General features: G+C 36.5%; 1 protein-coding gene across 3 annotated transcripts in view; it reads right to left on the reverse strand.

The window, feature by feature from the left end:
• Window positions 1–2,146: 2,146 nt before the first annotated feature.
• GRM8 (glutamate metabotropic receptor 8) overlaps window positions 2,147–26,992 on the reverse strand; it is a 766,011-nt gene continuing 741,165 nt past the window's right edge. For 2 of the 3 annotated variants that reach the window (XM_067746898.1, XM_067746899.1), the window contains exons 10-11: window positions 9,073–9,319; window positions 2,147–2,717 (exon numbers count right to left, since the gene is read on the reverse strand). In XM_067746898.1, the coding sequence (XP_067602999.1) occupies window positions 2,668–2,717; window positions 9,073–9,319 (297 nt within the window). In that variant the 3' untranslated portion in view covers window positions 2,147–2,667. Of the gene's footprint in view, window positions 2,718–9,017; window positions 9,320–26,992 lie in introns of all 3 variants that reach the window. The other variant, XM_067746900.1, reaches the window with a different exon arrangement.

The raw sequence follows: 26,992 nt of genomic DNA on the forward strand, positions 1-26,992 counted from the left end.
TGAGATTAGATGTGACATTTCTTGGCCAGAATAAAACACAAGGTCGATTCTAAAGACTATAATACTATATTTTTTCCCTGCAACTTCTTCGCATTTGCTTATCTACAGTACACAGCAGTTAGTTTTAAAGCGTGGGACTTATGAACCACTACTGGCACATGCTAAATCCTTCTCCTTACAGGATGCCTCCCCACACTGTCCCAGCATGTATAACTATCTCCTGAACCCTCAGCAAAATCCCTGAGAAAATAACCACAGCGGAGGTCAGAATGCTCCAGCTCCTACTGTAAGAGGTTGAGGGAATTTATCCTCCCACTGCCTGGGGAAGGTGACAGTTTCATCAAGAAAATCTCCCACTGAGATAATGTTATAAAGGATGATTGGCATATGTAAATCTATGAGGACTATTATTCAACTCTATTATGAGTTAAAAAGATTTTGTAGAACACCAAATAATTATCAATTATTTATAAAAGTACTTAGGAAAGAAAACCCATTGGTAAGTTTGTAATAGGAAGAACAATTTTGAAACGTCATGAATTTTGCTTGATATTTTATTTTTCTTCCTAAAGCCTTAGAAGAAAAAGTAATAATAATAAAAACCCACCTTTGGCCTGAAAGCCAGCTTTGCTCGCATAATCACCCTGTTGTATCCACTTACCCTGACTAAAGTCAATTAGTAAATGAAAATATGAATATGTACTTGAATTTCTCTCTGAATGAAATGCAAGGCTTGTAAAATTCAAGCATTTTTCTCAAGCAAACATGTATATACTTGCTAGTTTAAAAAAAATCTTTAAAATGACTAATAATCTCCAATACAAAGAGAACTGTCAGTTTAAAAATAAAAATACAATTATAATTACTTTTCTTGGTATGGCTATTGGTACTGAGCTACGTGGCACAATAAAATATGCTAAATGTGCAGTTATGAGTTTCCTTCACTTTAAACAGCGTCTTATCTAGAAAGGCACACCCAGAGGTGGGTTTATGATCCTGATTACAGGATTGTATGTATCAGTAATTCAGATAATCTGAAAACTTGAAAACAATACTCTCACTCTTGATTTAAATATTATCTACAAACAACAAATAACTATTAGGAGAAACTCAACAAGAGGCCAATAAGTACCTATTTCCTTCTGTATGTAGCTCTCTGTCTGGGTTGGTATCTAGGAAATGCTGCTCTATGCTGAAGGAGCCTAAGCTATGCTACTTCAACTCTGTGTTAAATAAAGTGACTGTCAATATCTGGGTTGAAGCTACAGAGCACAGGTAGCTCTTTGTATCTATAAGGGATGCAATGAGCTGTCCAAGCTAACTCAGCAGAGAGAACATTTACTAACAAAATGATTGTAGAGAACCACTGACTTGATGGATGTCTGGGACGGTGTAGAATGGAGGCGCCCAGGACGAAAATGGGAGCAGATTTGAAAGCCTTTAACAGGCTCCTCTTACCCATCCTAGTGTGGTTTATTAGCATGACACAGGCTCCCTGTTTTCTCTCTCTTTAATGATGCTGTTCTATGAACCAATGAATGTTTTCATTTGGAAAATAAGAAAGCTCTGACATGTTATCTGGACTGTGGTTTCTTTAGTGATGCCAAGGGAATAAATGTGCTAATTCTGTGCTTTAAGGAGTGTATTGGGTAAGGCCCGTTACTTCACTGCTTTCAGTGCATACGAGACCCAGGTGAGAAAAAGTTAGTATTACACACCTTGGAATATTTCTTTTTGCAAATGTTTAGCTTAGAAAAGGAGAATTTCAGTGACACTTGGATATACTTTTAGATGGTGATTTTCAGATTACATTCTCCCAAGTTTAACTCATCATTTGTTAATTACGATACCTGAAGCAATTGACCTCAAGCTACTGCTTGATGCTTCATAAAAGAAGCAATTACTATGAAAAGCTACCACATAAATCTTGAAATATTCACAAAAATCTTACACAAATAATATTTTCATAGAGAAATGAAAGACCGTGTTCTTCACATACACGCAAACGTACAAAAAGACATTCCTCGAGGAAATAGTAGTTTCTTGGCACACCAGGGCTTTTACAGCAGCAGTTAAATAACAGCAGCAGTGCCAACTGGAAAGAATTTTCCCTGGCTTTAAAACTGGAACGAAACAACTCTCAACATTTGCAAAACATTCCTTTATTATTAGAAATAAATTATTTGTATAAAAAATTGCATGCGTCAACCATTGCATTTATTTTTTAGCACAACCCAGGGCTTCAATCTGGTCAGCCATTACAAGAAACAGACTCATTGTCTTATACAAGTTGAACAATGTGGGACAGGAACGGGAGTTCTCACAATCACAGAAAAATACTTACAAGAATAACATCAGACATGGTTTATTTCAACAGCATTTTTTTTTTCACAAGCTAACATTAGTTTTCCTTTTGTGATTTTTTTTTTAACTGCTCATGAGTAAGCAATACTTTAGCTTGACACTCATTGGTTGTATTATATAAAATGGGTTTCTTCACTCCCTGTTATTGATACTTTTGGCTTGTGGCTACTTTTTGTTCCTTACAAGATTGACTATTGATTTGATTGTAGTCTACAGAGATCTCCAGGAGTGAGTGTTGGTGGTGTCACGTTCATTGTTTAAGATCGCATACCACATTTCTTCATATTGTATCATTTCCCTGTTTCAGATTGAATGATTGCTGTAGCTGATATATGTCGTCTTGGTAGAGGAAGCTGTTAAGACAAATTAAGACAAATTATAGTACAGAATAATAAATTAGTTTGTTAAAATGATTTTAAAATTCAAATATTGCAATGACTTTTTATGACATGTGGTCTTTACAACCTGTTACTTATTATTTTAAACAGTGTAGTAGGATTTCAACAATTGTAGAAATAAAAATGCAGCAGAATTTTTAATCTATAAAACCACTAGTCTCATTTATAGTGTAGACATTTGGCAGAAAACTAAAAATGTGAATGCCCTGTTCTTTAATATATTTAGGTGAAATTCAATTTAAATGTGCATTTTGACTAACAGATTTACAATATAAAAAATGAAAGAACAGATGAAATTCTCTATCCTGCAAAATGAAAAAAGAATTTGTTCTTACAACCCACGTTAAAGACCTCAATTCTTTGAGTCTGATTTGATGGCCAAGAAAGGGTTAGTCATTATAATTAGTCATGCTTTGAGAATGAATATATCTTCCATTTAAAAATAGTACTTTTAGACTCTAGAAGTGAACACAGTACAATATCAATGTGTATTGCCAACACATATTTATGGTCTGGTTTCATCCAAAGGATACAAATGGAGATGTTTAAAAAATAAATAAAGACTCAAAGAAGGAACTTATCATGAACTAAACCCATTATTGTAAGATTATTAGAAAAGTATGAACAAGAAAATATTCTAAGTCTATTCTAAGTCTAAATATTCTAATTCTAAATATTTCTAAGTCTAAACTTAGAAAATATTCTAAGTTTAAGTATATTCATACTTAAATTTCCAGAAATACAAATCTAAATCCAAATAATTACTTCGTATTTTTGAAAGATGTGACGGAATAAATCTGTTTTAAAATTCAAAAGTGATATCTTATTTTTTTCAGTGGAACTCTGGAATGAAAAATCATAAGAAGAAAGAAGAAAAAGTGCAAAACGTATGTATTTCACTATATAAATCCAATTCAGGGTGAAACAGATTTTTAGAGAATAATTTACTTTTGAACATTGAATAAGGAAATTGTAAAGTTTCTTCTCCGAAATAATTGGCAGTTAGACTCATTCCATTGTAGTGTACATGAATACTGGTAATTGACCAGACAAGTTCTTACCACAGACCAGGATCAGACAAAGTCCACAGTCACTAAAATTAATACAGGGAGCCCAGGAAGTGCTAGCTGTAGAGGTTTTTGCTGTTTTTTATTTCATTGAATATTATGAGCTTCATGCCAAAAACAGGTGGGACATATCTGCTTATCTTTCTATGTTGCTCACATTAGGTTATTATTGAGGGACAGTGGAAAGGAAGTAGATCTTAGACTTTTTTTTTTAATAGATCTTTATTGGAGTACAATTGCGTCACACTACCGTGTTAGTTTCTGTTATACACCAATAGACTTGGTTTTAAATTGCATTCTCTTCTCTACAAAATGAGTGAAAAAAAGTCACTGAACCAGGTTATGGGGCCTCAGCTTCATCACTGGTCCACAATCCACAACACTGTGTTTTTGTGAGGACGGAGGCACAGTAGATTTGTGGGGAATGGCTGTTGTCTTAGTAGATTTGTGGGGAATGGCTGTTGTCTTAGAGAGTCCATATGGAATGCTACTTTTCTATTTATGCTTCTAAAAGGTAGGGTGTCTGTTACCTTTGGTTTGGTGTGAAGTGAAACACAGTGATTTTTATGGTCTTTATTTTTAATTTTTTATTTCTAATTTATATAATGCTCTCTTATGCCTCTAAATGTATTCTAAGAAAATGAAATCTGTGCTTCATCTATGCTTTTGAAAGACTTTCATATGATCTTTGTAGACAAGATGGAGAAAAATTATGAGTTAGAAAAACGACCCTTTAAAAGATTGCTCAACTTCCTGCCCTATTCAGTATATTTAACAGTAACTAAAAATGTGAGAAATATCTACCAAATTTGCAGATAGCTAGAAGGAAAAATTATGGTTGTAACAGAGGAACAAGAGCCTAAAGACCTTAACGAAGATGATATTCAGATGTTAATCTTCAAGGATCATTCCAACATCAAGACTCTAAAGCTCTTTAGAAATTATTTCATTGTTTGAACTCTTAGAAGTAACCTCCAGGGAAAAAGATGTAGAATTCTATTGAGAACTAAGACTATAATTTACAGAAAGAAAGTAATCTTAATTTTTCTGATTAGAAAAAGGATGTAAGGCTTTGGAAACATAATTTAGTCAACACTGAAACGATGTGAATGGCAGATATCTTGCAAGAATCTTCCCTTTTCTTTTTTTCTTCAAAGAAGAAAGAAAGATGGATGCTAAAATAATAGAATTTTTGAATTTTAAGTCTTATCTTTTCTATTAATCACAGACCAATCTAGATTTTGTGGGTTAGGTTCCAGACCATTGCAATACAGTGAATATCACAATAAAGCAAGTCACATGAAATTTTTTTGTTTCTCAGTGCCTATAAAAGTTATGTCTACACTATCCAGTAGTCTAAGTGTGTGATAGCATTATGTCTAAAAACACAATGTACATACGTAAATTAGAGAAAAATACTTTATTGCTAAAAAATGCCAACCATCATCTGACAATGCAGGGTTGCCAGAAATGCTCACTTTTGAAAAAAATGCAGTATCTGGGAAATGCAGTAGAGTGAAGCACAGTAGAACGAGGTATGTCTGCATATTTTCATGGCAGCAGTGATACTTTTACCTTTATCCCAGAAGCGTTGCGGAACAAAAGGGATCAGAGATGTACATATAAGCTAATGTAATACTTCTGCTGATGAATATGCTTATGTGAAAATCAGGCTTGAATACAGCAACAATGAATTTCCTGTGCACACCACACTGTGTTCATAAGCTAGAGAAAGGAGATCTACCTCCAGAAGCAGCTGTTTTCATGAATTATGCATGAATAGAGCTTAAGGAATACCGTGTTACAGCATTCGTTAATTGGGTACCGTTGATAAAATTCATATATACCAACTTTGTTTCTAACTCTCTTTCCACACTTGTATGAAACAACACTTGACCTTTTTATGTGTGAAATGTAGTATTCTGCAAATTCAGTCATTAACATGGAGTCATTTGGTCTCCCTTCTAGCTTCACATTGCTTTTATTTATTCTGTGTACCATTAGAAGCTTTCCTTAAATATGTGATCAGAATTTCTGGCATTAACAAGTTATCTTTAAGATGAAATTTCTAAGAATGATGGACTTGTAGAACTCCATAGCTATGAAAGAAAAACATTGCATGCATATCATAAATACAATTAATTGGTCAGAAAACAAATCCTGAATGTAGCATAGTAGCCATAATTATCAAAATCCTCCACATATTAAAAAAAGGGAGGGACTTCCCTGGCGGTCCAGTGGTTAAGACTTCGCCTTCCAATGCAGGGAGTGTGGGTTCGATCTCTGGTCGGGGAGCTAAGATCCCACATGCCTCGGGGCCGAAAACCCAAAACATAAAACAGAAGCAATATTGTAACAAATTCGATAAAGACTTTAAAAAAAATGGTCCACATCAAAAAAAAAAAATCTTTAAAAAAGGGGATGCTAAAAACATAGTTTTTGAATTTTGTCTTTTTTTTTGTTACTCACAAACCAATCTATATTTCCGGGGGAGCAATGATACATTTACCTTTATATAGTGGTTTATAGTTTACAAAACACTGTCCTGTACGTCATTGTCAAGTCATTGTGGGAATGGTGATTTATCAAAAGTCTGGTAACAGAAAGTATGAGGATGCGGCAACATGGACACTGTTCCAGTGGATTAACTAGTCCTGGTTTGATTGAGAATAGGCTCCACGGGTTTTGAAAGGAGGTATTTTAAATCTGAGGAGGCAAGGTACTAGTTACAGAGAGTTGAATGGCAAAAGCTTTCCAATATTCAATTATACTTCTAAAGACATAAGACACACTTTTAGAAGAAAAATATTGCATTTAAGCTCTTCAAGTTTTTGGTAGTTTTAGAGAGTTTGTGATTTTGGAAGACTTTTTACTTTTTCCATTCAAACCACTGGTGCATTTGGTAAAGGGAACAAGCACACAAGGGGTACATTGTAGCTAGTCCTTAAGTGAACAAAGGTTAACAACTGTTACGAGGAGTGGGATTGCAGAAGGATGTGTGAGGATTTCCTACTCTGTCTCTCCTGAACGTGTAAACTGTAATCACTTCATCTGAGCCTAATTTATTCAACCCAGACCACTCCTGTAAAAGATGAATAGTACAGTAAAATCCCCGAAGTACAATTTAACCTTCTTTGAGGTCATAATTGACTTTATCTTGATTCACCTTCTTAACTTTCTTTTACCTTCCAAAGGTGAGCATTCAACTCCTCCAAAATATTACAGGCTTAGCCATCATACAGCCTTCACATTTGTAATCTTTCATTCTTATTTTCAGAGAAAAGAGGGAAACGTACACATGCTATGAAATTTCCATTTCAACAGCAACAGAAAATAATAAAAGGAAAACAAAATGTATGAGACTTATTTCTATAGCATGGGATTAGTCTTTGTCAATACAGCACATTTTCCCTTCAGGGAACTAACTTATTTTTTAAAGCGGTGGAAAAAGTTTATTAATTTTTTTCCTTACCACATTTCAGAGGTGAGTCCAGGATAACTGGTATTTATTTCAGTGTACATTTGGTTGTTTCCATGTGCAACCATATTATATAAGGTTTTCTGGATTGCTGCTAAAAACCAAGTACAACTATAGACTCTGGTGAGTCATACTGAGAAGTACCAGTGTTCAAAGTGTATCACTGGCCAAAAGTAGTTTATTGGCATCCTACATTAGGTTTTAACTTCCTGCACTGATGATTTCAAGGCAGAAGAAACAAATAAAATTCTGCCCTGAAATCACAAGCGTTCTACACTGATGCCTTTGAGAGTAGTTACAGCACAACCTTTGCTAGGAGCCCAGATAGCCCCACCATTAGTCAATTGCTTATCTATAATCAGAGATGATTGTAACCATTTGATACCAAAACCCATCCTTATTGTGCCTCCTCTTGCACTTCCTCAAGATTTCATGTTTGCAGAAGAATGAATATGTGGGGAATGTCTGTGAAATTCTTAAAAGGCTTCTTTCTCTACAAGTAACTAAATTTGATATTTACGAGCTGAAGGTCATCTTCCTAGAGGACCTGGCCAGTCATTCCAAGAAGTCTGATAGTAACTGAAGCCAATAGGTTTAATTAATCCATACTTGTCTTCTAAGGATAGTTCTGCATGTGGGGCATTAGAGTAGACAGTGTTCATCTGGAACTCTTGATGCAAGGGAAGGTTTGTGAATCTAGTGAAGACTATAAGTTGTTATAATAATTAAATCAGATAAAGTCATCTCAGTCTTTTCTGTATTTCATGTCAAAAGTACAGAGAAAAGGAGATACAGCCTCCTGGCAGAATCCGAGAGGAAGAGGGCATTTTTGCGTAGGGTTTTATCCTTAATGCCTGTGTTATATTGAACCATATACAGAATCTCGTAATGTATAGGTTATACACACACACACACACACACACACACATATATAATTTTTTTTCACTGTATTCAGCTTTCTGGTATTTTGCAATACATAACTTCAGTCTATTTGCTACTCTTCCATAGAGTCCAAGATGGACTTGAACAGCTCAGTTAAACTCTACTGGCTTAGTTTGGTACCAGTATGTTGTTATGTGCTTCTTCAGGGATGAGTCTAGAGAAGATCATAGGTGAGCAAAGGAAAAGTGGAGTGGTGGCTGTAGAAGGGGTCCTGTTTTCAGGGTCATGAGGCTTTCAGAGGAGAGCTCTAATTATCTTAATATATCCAAGAAGGGAAATCGAGGGAAACCAAAGAAGGGGACCACGTTGGGGAAACAAATATAGACTATGACTTAACCTAACATGTTAGCTAGCTAGTTTTCTCATTTCCCTAAATATCTGAATAACGTATCATTTATTTGTGTAAGATCTTTGGTAGCATGCTTTATAAATACTAGTTAACTATCAATTCTGTAAAGAGCGACCAGTATTGAACTGAAAAAGATTGGAGAGTAGTTCCTAAGAGCTAAAGGATAATTTTATAAATGGAGCACAGTTCCAAGCTTCAAGCTCTGTAATGCCTCAAAAGAGAGACTCGAGCGTCACACTTTGTAAAAGAGATTTCGTGTTTATGTTCATGCTCTGGAGAGGAGCCACTTGCCTTGAAATCGTTTGGTTCTAACCAAATGGTTCTAACTGCTGTGATGGTCTCATGGTGTGCGAGTACCACCAGGCCCCTGGAACCACGTAGCACAGTCCCCAAGACCAGTAGAAGAATGTTCAACGTACATCTATCAGGAAGTGTTCCCACTCTTGACCATCGGAAAGTCTACGGATGACTTACTGTTGGTTTCAAGACTCTCACAGAGTTCGCTTTTCACCTCGCCATTTGGTCTGTCATTTCCTTTTTGGATCAGTTTGCTTTGCATGGTGGCAGCTGTCACCACAGCTTTGAAGCTCCTCTTGCGTTTTTGAACATTCTGCTCTGGATGAAAAATTATAATATAAACCTTGGGCATGTAGAGCATGCCCAGAGACACCGAAGCACTTAAACTCATGGAGACAGTAAGTGTTGTAGTCTGGATGTACATCTGAAGAAGGAAAAAAAACATAGAATCAATGTTGGTAAGCCTGACCTAAGATAAAGCAAATAATATAACCGTTTTCTGAGATTATTCCAGCTTCTCTGCTAACAGTGCATTAGAAGGCACTTATTAAAACTGCCCTTAATTATAGTGAAACGTTCCTTTATCCCCACCTGCAAATGTGGGTAAAGTTGTATTGTTTATGAAGCCCAATTTTTTAAAACAAACAAAAACAAACAAGTAAGCTGATGGAGCTTAGTTTCCTCTTTAGATTATAATTAAGCATATATAAGGAAGGGAGCAAAATCAATCTAGCAAAAGACTAACATTTTATGTCACACAAACCTTATTCAGGGAGGTATCACAAGGTCAAATGTTATTCTTTCAACAGTAAACCTAACCTAGAAGGTAAATTATATATAGTGGAAATAGAGTGGGAGTGAAATAGTCCAGATCATCACTATTGCACACCATTGCTTGGATAATGCGAGTGTTTGCATCTTCACATAATTACTTAATTCCAGCTTCCAAATTGGATACATCACAAGCATGCCATAAGGGCTTGATATTTTTTAATAGCCCTCCTAAGGATAATTGCAGAGGGTTTCTAGATGATTGCATCAGATCAAAATAAATGTGGGTGCTTTTAGAAAATACATATAAGACTTCCTCCTTCCAAGACTGAAATATGCCCTTTGGGGATGGGTCCTGACATCTGCATTTTGAAAAATTCTCCCCCTGTGCTCATTCCTTATCCTTGTTTCACTGAAATTGACTGCTCTGGTACTTACAAAGAGAAGTCTCTCTGGAAGATTTTTCTTCCTGCAATCTAGAGGTTAATGAACTGAAAAAGTCAAACCTAAAATCAGTGCTTTAGCTCTTTTCATTATGTTATGAAAACAAACATGACAGTATTTTAATCTTTTTTCTTCCCCAGTGTTATTGAGGTATAATCAAAGAATAGAAATTGTACATATTTAAGGTTTTATCAAAACTTGATGTTTTGATAAACATATATTATGAAATGATCATCTCAATCAAGTTAATTAACATATCCATCACATAGTAACCATTTTATTTCTTTCATTCTTTTATTTTATTTTATTTTATTCTTTTGTGGTGAGAATGCTTAAGATCTCTCTTCACAAATTTCAAGTAAACAATACATTATTGTTAACTGTAGTCACATATTCATCTTGCATAACTGGAAGTTTGTACCTTTTGACCAATATCTCCCCAGTTCCCCTTTCCCCTGCCCCTGGTAACCACTATTCTGCTCTCTGCTTCTATGAGTCTGACTATTTTAGATTCCACACATAAGTAAGATCATACAGTATTTGTCTTTCTGTATCTGACTAATTTCACTTAGTATAATGTCCTCCAGGTTCATCCATGTTGTCACAAATGGCAGGATTTCCTTCTTTTTATTTAAAGAGTCAATAATATTCCATTGTATGAATATTTCACCTCTTTAAAAATAAAACCTTTGATCTGTTTACATTTTTCATGTCCTGAGCTGAAAATATAATTTCTCCCAAATAACTTGGAATGCTGAGGTTACAAAGTAGCCATGTTTTAAGATGATGAAGGGATCCCTTTATCATCTCCATGATTTTTTTTTTTTTTCAGGCTTCTTTTGCTCAGCATAGTGGGGTTTTTTTTAAACATCTTTATTGGAGTATAATTGCTTTACAATGGTGTGTTAGTTTCTGCTTTACAACAAAATGAATCAGTTATATATGTACATATGTTCCCATATCTCTTCCCTCTTGCATCTCCCTCCCTCCCACCCTCCCTATCCCACCCCTCCAGGCGATCACAAAGCACCAAGCTGATCTCCCTGTGCTATGCGGCTGCTTCCCACTAGCTATCTACCTTACGTTTGGTAGTATATGTATGTCCATGCCACTCTCTCACTTCGTCACAGCTTACCCTTCCCCCTCCCCATATCCTCAAGTCCATTCTCTAGTAGGTCTGTGTCTTTATTCCTGTCTTACCCTAGGTTCTTCATGACATTTTTTTTTCTTAAATTCCATATATATGTGTTAGCATACGGTATTTGTCTCTCTCCTTCTGACTTACTTCACTCTGTATTACAAACTCTAGGTCTATCCACCTCATTACAAATAGCTGAATTTCGTTTCCTTTTATGGCTGAGTAATATTCCATTGTATATATGTGCCACATCTTCTTTATCCATTCATCCGATGATGGGCACTTAGGTTGTTTCCATCTCTGGGCTATTGTAAATAGAGCTGCAATGAACATTTTGGTACATGACTCTTTTGGAATTATGGTTTTCTCAGGGTATATGCCCAGTAGTGGGATTGCTGGGTCATATGGTAGTTCTATTTGTAGTTTTTTAAGGAACCTTCATACTGTTCTCCACAGTGGCTGTATCAATTTACATTCCCACCAACAGTGCAAGAGGGTTCCCTTTTCTCCACACCCTCTCCAGAATTTATTGTTTCTACATTAATGTCTGTTCATTCTAATGATACCTCTGAAAATGTAAAGTTGTCAGATTGCATCCAGCAATCCCCAAATTAATTGTGTCCTTTTTAATAAAGACTCGAAATATATTTACCTTCAAGAGTAAATGTCTGAATCAGCCTTATGGCTTCCTTTTCCTAGGGGAGACTGTTTCTCTTAACAGATGACAAAGCCTTGAGGTGAGAAACTGTCTGAAACATGAAGAGAACTTCAGGCACTAGTAAAAAGACTGTCCTTGTCTGAAAAATCATATCCTGTGGATTACTGAGTTTACTGTTCAATTTATCTACCACTAAGGCTGTCCTTTGCTTAAGACCCTATCATGAGTACGGGAACACCCTTCAACAAGGTGATATTTAGGATCGATTTGTTTCAAAGTTCACCTCCTCCAGGAAGTCCTCCATGATAAATCCTGATTATAATGTCCTGATTTTACTTCTAAGCACTAGTGCATTAAAAAATAAATACAACGGAGCACTTGCTAATGTATAACTATGTGATTATAACAATTTATATGAACTTTGTAATAATTCATAAAAAATGCACAACCAGGGTATAAACTTCCCTAGCGTCTGTAATCTACATTTCTTCTTATATACCTCTAAGAAATCACACAATAATTACTCAGATACCACTCATTATTTTTAAGTATATGAAGACCTTCAAGAAACCCTTAATTTACACAAATCATACAGAATATGCTTTCCCAAATTTTCCACTCTGTCAAATGGACATCAGGGTTGATGACATTTTAAGTAAGAAACACAAAGAGATGAGGTATGAATCCAGATTCTAGGTTGGGCTCATGTGTACCATCCTCAGTAGAGACGTGATTCAGATACGTCCCTCGGCAAAGTGATAAATTACTACATGCCATGACCTCTCAGGCTACCTGCCAACGAGTGAAAACTCATGTTAAATTTGAGAGAACTAATCTACTGCAATTAAGAAGGTCCTGATAAAATGTGAATATGTGCCTTTAAACCACACGAACCTCCCTAAGTTTTGCCACCTAGTTTTAAGCAACTTATTATTATGAATACTCATAAGCTTCTTATACAATAGTTAATCCTCTTTGAATTCCTACTTATTCTCCAGCTAGCATTGCTGCAGAAAGGCTGTGCAGAAAATGGGCTGCAGAGAAAGGATGTAATGATAAGGAAAGGATAGAGCCAAATGCAAACCACACATAAATATTCCAAAGCCACTCAAATAGGGAACCATCAGTTTTGTCCCAGCCAGACCCAGCCAAGTCACTTTAACTTAAAAAACAAACAAAAACCAAACAAGGGCTTCACTGGTGGCGCAGTGGTTGAGAGTCCGCCTGCCGATGCAGAGGACACGGGTTCATGCCCCGGTCCGGGAAGATCCCACATGCCGCGGAGCGGCTGTGCCCGTGAGCCATGGCCGCTGAGCCTGCGCGTCTGGAGCCTGTGCTCCGCAACGGGAGAGGCCACAGCAGTGAGAGGCCCGTGTACTGCAAAAAAAAAAAAAAAAAAAAAAACCCTCCAGAGGTATAGCCATGAAATGATGGGAACATCCACATTGATTAGCTGGGTTCTTTTTATATGTCTTAACCTGTTGGTCTTGCTAAAACATATAATACTAGTCCAAATAATTCATAAATACCTTTCTAGTTTGAAAACCTTATAAATTTTATCCACTACCATAAATGTAAGTGATAATTTTCTCCCCTTATTCAGAATAATTTCTGTAATATATAGTAAACTTGATTTTGTTAAATATTAAGCATGAAGAAGATTCTGGAATGCTAGTTTCCACGTTAAATATATTACTGTAGTCTATCCTCTTAGCAAGCCAACTCAAAAGAAGATATAATAAACATAGACATTAGGATTAAACAGTACTATGCTTAGTGTTCCAAGCCCTCCATTAGACACTGTGATTGCAAATTACAGATCTTATGTGCTCTCTTACAACAGCTTCTGAAAAATTTTAATGTGGGTTTAATATATAAAAAGCATCTATACAAAAATCATACCCTAAAATCTAAAACCTTATAGTGGCCAAGGCTTTGTTACAGGACTTCAGACTGTGAGTAGACTGAGTTTTTGAACTTCCTCTTTGAATATTTAATGAAATAAAAATTTCGTATATATTATAACCTCAATGAAAGCAGTAAGAGCAAAATAAGCAAAGAAATGAAATGCCACCTACTGTCCTTCTAGATAAGTTAATTTCTTAGCATCATGGATTACAGGATTTTCAGTATCTCCCATATTTAAGAAGAAATGGAAAGATTATATTAAAAGATTGAAAATGAGCACTTGTTTCCAAAAAACGCATGGATTTTTTTATACCTGTTGAATATTCTAATTACTTGAACCATGTAAGGAAGAAACATGTTCAAGCAGACCTGAGCTTGAATTCCAGCACCGCCACTTAAAATTCTTTTTAAAGATAAAGAAGTTTACAGAGAAATTCTGGAGTTGCCTTGTGGATGGTAAAAAGCCCCTAGTCGACCCACCAGGTGACAATCTGAACTCTAATAAAACTTCCCTGGCAATTGAACAGTTGTGAGATCTTATTTTCCTCTCTGACCTTTAATTTATTACCTATGAAATGGGCAAAAATAATACTTTTCTCATAGAAGGGTTATAGGTGGAATGACATAATCTTTATAAAATGTCTCAAAGGTGCAAAACAGTAGTAGCTCAACAAAGATTATTTTCCCTACAACTTTGAATCTAAAAGGCTGCCAACAAAGCGTCCTTCCAGGTATATAGAATAAGAGAGGGGCCTATGAGCCAGTTATCCAAAGTTGACAGTTTAGTGAAGAGCTGACAGCCCTGCTCTCACTATATGATGTCAAGGAAAATGCTTTTGTAATCTTACTTCAAAGTAGGCAGAATAAGATTTTGCCCAAAAGTCAACTCCTATTTGCTGATAGGGAATAGCATAGTGCACTGGTTCTCTGTATCAAAGTTACAGTTCACCAGAATGCTGTAACTATATTAGGAGGAAACTATATTAACTCCCTGTAACCAACATAAATCCACTGAGAGATGCTGACAGTGGTACTGGATATATTAATGTAACCTTCTTTTTTCCATCCTTCTTTTATGCCCCACCCTCTGCCCCTTGTCACTCCAAAATATTAGTACCTAGAGGAAGAGGAGCATCTTTTCTATTACGTCCATTGATAGCCTGTCACTTCCTCTGCCTCCACAGCCGCTGGACATTTTGAGGCTGAAGCAGTCACATGCAGTGAAGCAGACGGAAATGATCTCTGGCTAAGCCAGGGAGGAGATGGCACAGTGGAGCATATTAACATGACATCTTTTCTGGGACCATTACAGCTTCCTCTTCATTCTCTGCAGGAGTCATTTGTGCACATCCAGGGTCTACTGGACGTAGGTCCTGGCCTGGAATCACTAAAGACTCTAGGAAGGGTAAGGAGGGAGGAGATTATATTACTCCAGGAGAAAGGTCAGTCTTTTACTTTCAACCAGCTGCCTGCACACAGAACTCCACAGATATCCAAGCTGGTGAGTTTTCAACCCCTGTGTAACCAATGTAACCTGTTAAGAAACCTAACACCCCAGACGGATTTGTGCCATGTGATAAGAAACAGATGATTTATTCCTGTCTGCCTTGCCCTGGATGGTTTCATCTCACTTTTTGCTGCAGTCAGCCAGGTCCCGTTTGTCTGCTTCACACAGTCTGACCAGTGAGAAACCTACGTTTACACTTAAAGCCTGCCTTTGCCTTTCTCTACTTCTGTTATCTATTCCCTCATCTGTGTGTCCGCCAAAGTGTCACCTGCCTCCACAAGTGGATCTTCTGCTTTTCAGAAGGGCTTCAGCCAATGGATTTCAAAATCTCATTAATTACTAGAAGTGATTAAAACAATTTTTTTTTAAGATGGAGAAGTTTACAAAGAAACTCTGGAGTTGCCCTGTGGGTAGTAAAAGCCTCAAATCAACCTATCATGAAACAATCCAAGCTAATAAAACTCCCCTTGCAATGGGACACCAGAGGCGATAACACACAGCACCCCCACCAGCTCTTTGGATGAGCCTGGATACTAATGAACCATCCCAAGTCCATATCAAACATTTTATTATTGTTTCTGTTTTGTCGAGTTCAAATACCTTGCTGGCTTCTCCTTCTCAGTCAGTTCTGAGGGGTCCTCCTCATTCTTTCTAACGTCTTTACCTTGAAGTATCCCAGAACTCAGTCCTTGGATATCTATCTGCCTATCTATCTATCTATCTATCTATCTATCTGGCCACATTACTCTCTTGATGATAACATTCAGATTTATGGCCTTAAAGCAGGACCAGCTTTCTGGGCGCACTGCCTGTACACAGGCTCCTTCACTCAGAAAGGCCTCACGCTTGGTTTAATGTTCTTCTGTCAGGGTTTTGAAATTCTCAATAATTTTTGAATAAGGAAGCCTACATTTTCATTTTTCATCGGGCCTCACAAGTTATGTAGGTAGCCCTGCCTTAAAAACTATATGCTGACTAATTCCAGGCCTCCCTCAGGAAACTCAGTTGCCTTCTGGGTAGCTCCCCTTAGATGTCTGACATATACGATCCAAAACTAACAAGCACCTGAATCCCATCTTCATTCCTAAACTTCTTCTTCCAGTGGTCTTCCTTGTCTTTAGTCCATCTTTCCCGTTGTTGGGATGAAAACAAATAGAAATTGTCCTTGACTCTTCTCTTACGCTCTATCTGTGACTGAATCCTGTTGACTCTACTTCCAAAATTTGTTCATATATGTCATTTTCCACTTCCCCCACTGGTACTGCATCGGTCCTAGCCAACATCATCTCTTATTTGGATTTTCACTATAGATGTCCCGTTGACATCTATACGTTTCTCCTCTTCTGCTCTTATTCTCTTCTATCTGATCATCTGATTGATTTTTAACACAGGTAGCTAGAATTTAATCCCATTATTCATTAATTGGGTTCAGTCACCCCTACCCTCAAAACTCTACAATGACTTCACATTGATGCTGTCCCTATAATGGCCTACAAGGTCCTCTGAACTGATCTGGCTTTACTCTTTCCCTCATTCATTCTCTTCTCATCACACTGGCCTCCTGGCTAATCTTAGAAGATACCAAGCATGCTTCTGCTTTGGGGCTTTTATATTTGATGAACTGACCCTTCACTTCGTTCAGGAAGTGTTCCTTTCTGAATGGTTCTTTCTCAATGACACCCTTTCCTAAACATGAAATTAAAAATTGTACCCCCCATCCCTCCACCTGCAGTTATTTCCCCAGCTTTATTTCACTCCTCAGCATCTATTTTCTAGCATAAAAGTCTATAGATTTTACTAATTTATATATTGTCTCTTTCCCTTAACTAGAATAAAAATTCCATGAGTCCAGGGATTTTTACCTGTTTTGTTCACTGCTATAAACTCAACACCTAGAACATTGCCTGAATACCTGAATTTTCTGGTCTTTGAGGCAGTGTGGATCCTTACTCTTGAATTTGACATTTAAAGGAAATAACCCATGTAGTTTCAAGAGGAAAACAATAAATCAGATTCTAAAGCTAGACAGTCTATGAAAATTTGAGGACCCCATACCCCTTCAAATCAATACCCAGGCTGGGACAGAAACTCCTGGATAGATAAACATGATGATCATCTTCTTTGGCCTTGCCGCACGGCATGTGGGATCTTGGTTCCCGGACCAGGGATCAAACCCACGCCCCCTGCAGTGGAAGCGAGGAGTCTTAACCACTGGACCAACAGGGAATTCCCAACATGATGACCTTTTAAACTATAAATATGACAATTAAAAGTCAGTGGCCTCCACTTGGGAACATGAGAGCTCTGGGCTCTGCCCTGCATCCCTCCCCCACTTAAGAAATGTACAACTGAGGATAAGGCACTCACACTATTTATAAACGTCCATAGACTTAACTAAATGAATTTAAGGAGGCAATGTATGTCAAATGTTGGCACAGCACCTGGCATACAGTAATCATCAACAGCAGCTATTGCTGTTATTAATTAGCCTTGATTTTACTCTCTCTGAATCCTCCTCCATTCCTCACACAGTAAAGACATAACGGTACTGCTCTCTCAAAATCAGCCACACCTTTTTTAGCCTTTTTGATAAGGAACGTGCACACATAGAACTATAGGCACAAAATATTTGTTCATAAGGAAATATATTTTATGCTTATAGGAAACACATTCAAAATGTCATAGTCTAGTATCATTCTGGAAAAAACTCACAATCCTGAGTGTCCCTCGTGTCAGGTAGAAATTGTAGGGTTGCTGACCCATCGGCAGGTCAGAGACATTACGTTGTGTTTCCATTAGTGGAGATGGAGACGGGTTTGCTCTGATCCATTTGCTGTCTCCCTTTTGGCCCCTTTTAGCCAGGACACATGTTAGCAAAATGAAGAGTCAAACCAAAGGGCGAAGACTATGGATGCAGAACTGGGCTGGTTCACATGTGAGGTCTGAATCCTTAACCTTGGACCTATTGAGAATGGTGGAAACCAGCTTCAGAGAATAATAAAGCATACACCAATAAGTGAACTATCAGCTCTGCTGAGGGTAGGAAAGGACAAGTGTAAGGAAGCTCAAGATCCTCTAAATATGGCGGGACAGATATTAGATTTATAATGAGTATTTATAATTAAATATACATGATATTTAATATTTGGACCAGGAAATAAATTTTCTACTAAAGCCCCATAGACATTTCTTAAAGTAGATGTTTCAAAGTAGAGCATTATTAAATAAAATGTAGTCTTCAGTTTTCAATTATCCTCCGTAAGTATTATTTATAGAAGCATAATAAAAACAGTGTCTCACACAATGGTGCCATGTTTTCGACCGTGACGTATGCAAATGAATATGAAACATCTGCTGTTGACTGCTTATCAGTTCCTCCTTTACGTGTTATTTTTCCTCCATGTTTCCCTCCATGGATTCCTGCTTCCATGCCACCTTTTAGCCCTTTATCATTTTTCAACAGTATGGTCAAAACTAAGAATAAGAATAATGGAGATACCTTTAATTTTTATAATTTTCAAAGTATTTATTTGAACAGATACAAAATATAATAAAGAGAATAGTTACATGAAGAGACCAAATAAAAGTTAAAATTTTTTTAGAAATAAAAAAAGGAGAAGAAACAATTATTACAAGAACAAAATTTATCTAAGAACTGTGTAATTACACACACACACACACACACAGACGGTCCCCAACTTAGGATGGTTTGTACACACACACACACACACACACACACACACACACACACACACACAGACGGTCCCCAACTTAGGATGGTTTGATTTGGAATTTTTTGACTTTGTGATCGTGAAAAAGTGCTACTCAATAAGTAGAAGCCATCCTTCAAATTTTGAAATTTGATCTTGCCCAGGGCTAGTGTTATGTGGTATGGACACTCTCTTGTGATGCTGGGCAATGACCTTGCCACAGCTCCGGGTCATCCACGCAATCAGGAAGGTAAACAGCCAGTACACTTACAGCCATTCTGTACCCACACAACCATTCTCTGTTTCACTTTCAGTACTGTATTCAATACATTACATAAGATATTTAACACTTTATTATAAAATAGGCTTTGTGTTAGAAGATTTTGCCCAACTGTGGGCTAATGTATGTGTTATGATGTTTGGTAGGTTAGGTGTATTAAATGCATTTTGACTTACAATATTTTCAACTTATGATGGGTTTATGGGGCCGTAACCCCATAGTTAGTTGAGGAAGATCTGTATATCTATCTATCTATTTATCTATCTATCTATCTATCATCTATCTATAGTTATCACTGTCTGAAGACAGAAGGTTTGCTGGAATTTAAATTTCAGGAGACAGTTATTATGTAGGTTGTATTATTAAAGGAAATTGGTAACATTATGGAAATAGTTTCAACCATAGTTTTCGAAAAGGTACTGAATCATTGTTCAACTGGATACTTCCTATACAACACTTTCTAAAGCCAAAAGAATTAAAGCAGTACCTCAGTGCAGGTACTTTTGTGGAGGCATAAGATGTTGTATAAATACTAATTTTTTCCTGGTGTTATTACTTAACGCAGGAAGAACAAGAGTAATGGTATTATGGGTGAATTGTGGTCCCTCCCTCCACCCCAATTCACAGGTCCAATTTCTAGCCCTTAGTACCTCAGAATGTGACTGTATTTGGACATAGGGTCTTTAAGTAGATAATTAAGTTGAAATGAGGTCTTTAGGGTGGGCTCTAATCCAATCTAACTGTTGTCCTTATAAGAAGAGGAGGTTAGGACACACAAAGTCACACCAGAGATGTGTGTACACAAAAAAAGACCCTGTGAGGACCACACAGAGGGAACGTGGACATCTAAAAGCCAATGACAGAGGCCTCAAAAGAAACCAACACTGTCAATACCTTGATGTCAGATTTCTAGTGTCCAGAACTATGAAAAACTAGATTAATGTTATTGAGGATCAGGTATCATCATTACTGCCAAACATTTTATGGACATTAACCCTTCACAGTAATCCTGTAAGTTAGGAATGGGTCCATTCTGGAGAACTTAAACAATATTTTCAGAGTCACACAACTCATGAGGATAAAGTGGAGGTTTAAACTGAAGTTTGTCTGACTTAAAAGCTCATATCTTTAGCACACACCATATGGCTCCCATAGATATACAGAGATGTGAAAGAGCAGGGTTAATATGACTTGAATCCTTACCAAGTCAGAAAATCATCCTTTTCTAATAGAGTTGGGCCAGATTTCTTAAAAATAACAGAGTCTCAATTAAAACACCTGAATTAATGTTTAATTGAGAACTCAGGATTTTTTTAGATTGCTGTTATCCATCAGCTACTTTCCTCATTAAAAAAAAAAAATCCAAAAAAGAAGAAAAGAAATCTCATTGTGGATCCTGGAGAAGCTCTTTCTTAGAACTATATATTGTTGAACTTAACAGAATCATCTAGCTGGAAATACAGACGTAAAGAGATTGATAAGTTCATCTTTTTAAATGAAGATACTTAGCACCAGGTTTGCACTGGCCAGAGGAGAGGAGTACCCAACAGAACCACTGACCACCAGAAGGGACAAGGATTCCCTACATTCAGAAGACAAATTGCTGGAACATTGTTCCTGCATAGGCACTGCTCCATTTCCACAGCCATGAGAGACAGGCTATTGACAACACAGTAGGCAAGCAAACTGGGATTCACAAATACAGATGAAAAGACACCAAGAATTAGCAAATACTCAGAGAAAACTGACACTGTAAAAGAGAAGCATCAAAAAGAAGGATAAAAATCCAAGAAGATAGGTCCACTAGAGTTAGTGGAAGAAGACGTTAGAGATAAAAATAATTATCTTCGCAAACTTTTGAAAGAAAAAGTATCAAATAAATACCATAGAAACAATTTTTTATCATTAAAATTAAAATCTCAATAGATGAAGGATTTCTCATTCTGGCTATGCTGTCATCAAACCAATTCACCCACTGAGAATAGCTATAAAAGAAGCATAAATTTAAAAAACGATTGCTTGGAGGCATCAGAGAAAAATCAAAGCAGCCAGGACTCAGGAGGGCCAAGATCTTAGGACACACACACACACACACACACACACACACACTCACACTCTGATGTGAGTCAGGCATTTTTCACTGCTTTTATCCATTGGGAGTGTGCTGATTCATCGCATGGGTGTTAGAGGGCAGAAATCTTTAGACATGCTTTTCAGCAGTCTCATGGGGCTGGGAAGACAAAAAATGGAATTCAGGGTTACCAGTGCAGCCAGGACTGGAGGACCCAAGATTCCAGGGTATTACAGACAAGTGAACCTGAGGTTTACACCAATTTTTTTTTTTTCTTTAGACTTTGGTGTACCTTAAGTGGGAGGGAGCAACAGACTAAAAAAAATCAAACATAATCCAGATTCAGAGGCTAAAAAGTTAAGCAGTGTCATTATGCTTGGGAAACAAAATTTGGAATTTGTGTCAATTAAGGAGGATGGGTAATTATAAACACCTTGGACTTTTAGCTGATATATCTGAAGGGATATCCTCCAAGATAAATGAAATATCAAACATGGACAAACCCACAGAAAGCCTAAACCTAGTCTCAAATTATCCCAATCCTGGATTATGTCAAGGTGAAATGCCTCTGCTTTAACTGTAGACAGGTAGAAAACTGCAGCTTCTCTGGAGGAAAATGGCAACATCTATAAATCTACATTTTTAAAATGTACAATGTCAGGTATTCAATAAAAGATTACCAGCTACCAGCAAAACATGGTCCAACATAAGAACAAATTACCAAAACCAAAGGGAAAGGGAAAAAAAAAACCCAGTATATAAGATTGTGTCACAAATGATCAAGATACTATACTTCTCAGACAGAAGTTTACAAAAGCTTGAACATAAATGTATTGAAGAAAATACATAATAAGATAATGAATTTAACTGAGGAACTGGAATATATATATATATATATATATATATATATATATATACACACACACACATACATATATATATTTAAAAATTGAAACAAAAATTATAGAGCAGAAAAATATAATAATTGAATTCAATAGATGAGTTTAACAACAGATTAGATGATGTTCAGGACATGACTAACAAATTGAAAGATAGATCTGTAGAAAATATCCATATTGAAGCCTGGAGATAATAAAGAATTTAAAAATACAGAACAAAATTATTAGAAATATATAAAACATAATAAAAATTTTGAATATGTATGAATTTGGAGTTTCAGAAACAGAAGCAATATATAGTAGACAAAAAGAAAAAAACTTAAAGAGATACTGGCCAAGAATTTTCAAAAACTGAATGAGCATAATCTATAAAATTGCACAGAGAAAAGGTATCAGATGACCATATTCTGTGTAGTCTTAACAAATTTCAAAGGATTGAAATACAGAGTATGTAATCTGACTAATGTGGAAGAAGGGTAGAAAGTAGAGTTAGGATAGAAATAACAAAAGTAACACGAAAAGTATCAAAGATTTGAAAATTAAACAACACAGTCCAAAATCACTTATAAGTCAAGAAGAATTGACAGTGAAAATCAGAAATTATTCTGAACTAAATAAAATGAAGTGGCAACATATTAAAAGTCATGGGGTGCAGCTAAAACAGTCTTCATCTATATTAGAAAAGAAGAAATTTTGTTATAATTATCCATCTCACAAACTAAAGAGAGAGAGAGAGATTAAACCCAAAGAATATAGAAGGAAGGAACTAATAAGGATGAAAGATGAAAGTCAATAAAATAGAAAACAAATGCAAAATAGGGAAAAATCAACAAAGCCAAAAATTCCTTGAAAAGACTGTAAAATTAACAAACTGTTCACAAGGCTGACCAAAAATAAAAGGACAAGACATGGTATAAAGTCAACAAAATATACCAGTAAACTAGTTCTGGATGTCCTTAGCAAAAAAAAAAAAAAAAAAAAAATTAAAGTATATGCTTAAAATTTAAGGGCAACCTAAAAAAATTAAAATAAGACCTAAAATTTCTGAACTATCAAAATGGAAACAAAATGAAAATTTGATCAGTTAAAAAAATGGAAAGGAAAAGAACAGAAACACGAGAGTATAGTAAATAGAAAATAAACTGGCAAATACAAACCAGTGATTTTCATGATATAAATTAAATTCCCCATTTAAAAAATACACAGGTTATCAGATTGGATTTTAAATGTGATTCTAATAAGGAGAAAGTTATATGTAAAGGCTGAAAATAAAGTAACTGGAAAAGATGTACCAGAAAAATGTAAACACAAAGAAAGATGGAATAGTAATATTATTATGGGACAAAATAGAATTTAAGATAAAATCTTAAGTTATACAAAGAACACATCTATCTATGTAGATAGATCACTAACAATACATTATCACAATGTGTGATGCAACAAATCATAAAAATACAAGAAGAAATGGACAAATTCATAATCATTATGAGGGATTTTAATTCATCTTTTCAGGTTTAAATTTAAACATACAATATAAAATTAAGGTTAAAAATAGTTTAACTCAAATAACAAGATTGCCATTTTGATTGCATTATTTTAAGACCTAATGGACTCTTCACAGAAATCGATCATGCATTAGATTACCCAAAAACAAAAATGAAAACAGGGAACTTACAGGCTACATTCTTTCCCCTCAAAAGGCAATCAAATTAGAATTAAAATTAACAAATAAATAAATATTGGTTTTTATTTGGAAACTAGATAGCACCCCTATAAGCAACTTGCATTTAAAAGGAAATGACAAACTATTTAGAAATGAACAATCATGAGAACAATACCTGTGAAAAACGGTGGATGCAACCTAAATGCTTGAAGGAAAATTTAAATCTAAAACGGCAATGTTAGGAAACAAGTAAGTCTCAAAATTAACCATGAAACTACTCAAAGTAAAAAAAAATTAAATTCAGTAGATGTAGAAGAAAGGAAATGTCTGAGATAAAAGAAGAAATGAATGAGACAGAAAGCTAAAGCCAGCAGATGTAACTAACAAAACCAAGTCACATTTGGTAATATTTGATTTAGAAAAGGAGATACAACATGACTAATTAACATAGAAAGTATAAAGAGGATATAAATATAGATACAAATTAGATTTTCAAATTATAAGAGCAAATTATGTATAACTTGATGTCACTAAATCTACACATCTAGAAAAAATGCATTATTGTCCTGTAAATAGATATAAGAGGTTAGGAAAAAAAAATACTGGATAGACTGAGAACCTTGGGGGAAAAAATCAGAAAGGTAGTACGTTATTGACAGAAGGATGGTAACCCAGCACTGAGGAAAGAGCCAGTGTTGCTTGCACTATGCCCTTGGGTGAAGTGAGAATAAGGAAAGTGCCCACCCCAGTTCCCATTGTGTTCCCACCTCTCACCTAGTGACATATGTACATCTGCACTTCTTTGGTGCTTTTGCTCTTGTTTTAGGTAGGGCCTAAGACCTTGGAAAGTTTACAGTCCCTTTCAGAATTAGAGATTCAAGTGCTCATGAGATATACTGGCAGAAACAAATTTTCTCAGGTTCAATCTCCTCTAAATCTCCCGTCATGCCTCACTGCTATTTGAAAGAAAGAACACGGCCAAGAGCCTCCTTCTCCCAAGTGCTGAAAAGGATACAGTGGTGAAGCAGGATCTCCACTCACCCCCTTTATCTGTGCACTATCTCTGGGGAGCATGAATATTTATAATGAGTGACGCCTTTACTAAGATCAGCCCTAAGATAAGGTGAGTTGGGGAGGATATAAATGTAACTCTATCCGAAAGGGTGACAAATCCACATTCAACTCAGCCTCAAAGACTCATAACCCTCTCTGTGTTCCAGACCCTAATGAATAGCATCTTCTGTAACTCAGGGACCATGACTTCTCTGCCCCGTCAATATTTTTACCTACTCTTGTCATGTACCTGCTTGGCCGTTCTGGACTCATCACATCACCATTTCTGAGATAATCTATATAGGGACATCTTTGTTCCCAGGACTAGTGCTTCTAGAAAATACAGATGAAGGTCAAAGTAGCCAGGTTTCTATAGATGAAAAGCCTGAGACCTAATATTGCTTTACTTTGTGCAACTGTCTGCTACCATGTCTGATATTGACACATGGGTCTTCCTGGATGCCAGCTATGTCTGAAGCTTTCAGGAGAATTAAAATTTTACCTATACATATGTTGACTTCCCCAGGTCATCATGCCTAGCCATGGTGAAGATGCTGCCCATATCAGACCAGTGATCTGCTACAGCAGTGTACTGATCACACATATGGGCACTAGTACCCGGTTCTAGTGCCCAGTTCCGTCACATTGGAGACCCAGTTCTATGTGGTAATGAGAGCTTTCAGGAAAAGACAATTATTTCAAATAGGTTCAAGACATTGAAACACCCACCAATCACAGACTAAAGAAGTCATGGGTGTCCCAACCAGTGAAAAGCGGAACGTGCTTTCAGCAGGTCACAGCTAAGAAGTCCTTTTCTAGCAGGTATAAACTCTACAAAGTGAAAGAGAGCTTGGCTGTTCTGCCATCTCACCTGAAGCTGAAAAACCTCATCCATCTTTAGCAAAGGTACATACACTGAATGAAGCATGTAGCAGCGATTTAAGATTACCACGGCTAGGCACCTGAAGAGGCTAAATGCAGAGAGTGAAGGTGAAGAACCTCTGTACAATCCTCTATGAGAGACCAACCCAAGGTCCCTCCCACAAAGTTTGATCCGGCCCCCAGGGCCGTTTCTTGACATTCACACTATGGTCCTGGTAGTCCTGCAAATGATACAAGTTCTCAGAACAAGAGACTTGTGAAGCATAGGCTAGAACCAAGAAACTTTAAAGCATATTCTAGAGCCAAGAATCAATTAGAACTCCCCAGTATCTAACTCTCCTGGGATACTGAACCCAGAGCTTATTTTAGATTTCTCTCTTTCCAAAGAGCTTAGTGCCATAATAGGCTTCAATGATAAACTGGATGCAGATGACCCATTTTGACCTCACACAGGTCAGTTGGACCACTGCGTGGGTCTTGAATGGTCCGACCTGTTGGTATGTAACTGAGTCTTCTCCTGCTGGGGCCCATGTTGTTCCGTTGAGACTACAGCCACTAGATTATTCCTGTAATTATCAGTCCGTTTCCAAAGCAATGCAGCTCTGACATTAAATATTCTTTTTTTTAATTGAAGTATAGTTGTTTTACAGTGTTGTGTTAGTTTCTGGTGTGTAGAAAAGTGATTCAGTTATATAGATAGATAGATATATTCTTTTTCATATTCTTTTCCATTATGGTTTATTACAGGATATTGAATATAGTTCCCTGTGCTATACAATAGGGCCTTGTTGTGTATCCATTCTGTATATTTAGAGTGGTTGTAATTCCTATTCCACATAAACTCCCCTGTATCCCCAATCTCTTCTCCCGGCCTCCACCCTGTGGTCTCAACTGAAACTTCTCTCTTCCTAAAAGTATTATTTTCTCTGCAGTCTCTTAAGTGATGGTTGCTTTTATTCTCTGAATCCATATTCCTCATGGATGGTAATGAAGATGGGGAATTGCTTACTCCCATTTGCTGCTTCTGGATCATTATAGACTCATCTTTTTCCTCAATGTCCTGCCTTTTAAGCTATCACAGCCTTCAGCTGCACATCCTCCCATATCCTTGTC

Source organism: Pseudorca crassidens, chromosome 8 (assembly GCF_039906515.1).
Source record: "Pseudorca crassidens isolate mPseCra1 chromosome 8, mPseCra1.hap1, whole genome shotgun sequence".
Lineage (NCBI taxonomy): Eukaryota > Metazoa > Chordata > Mammalia > Artiodactyla > Delphinidae > Pseudorca > Pseudorca crassidens.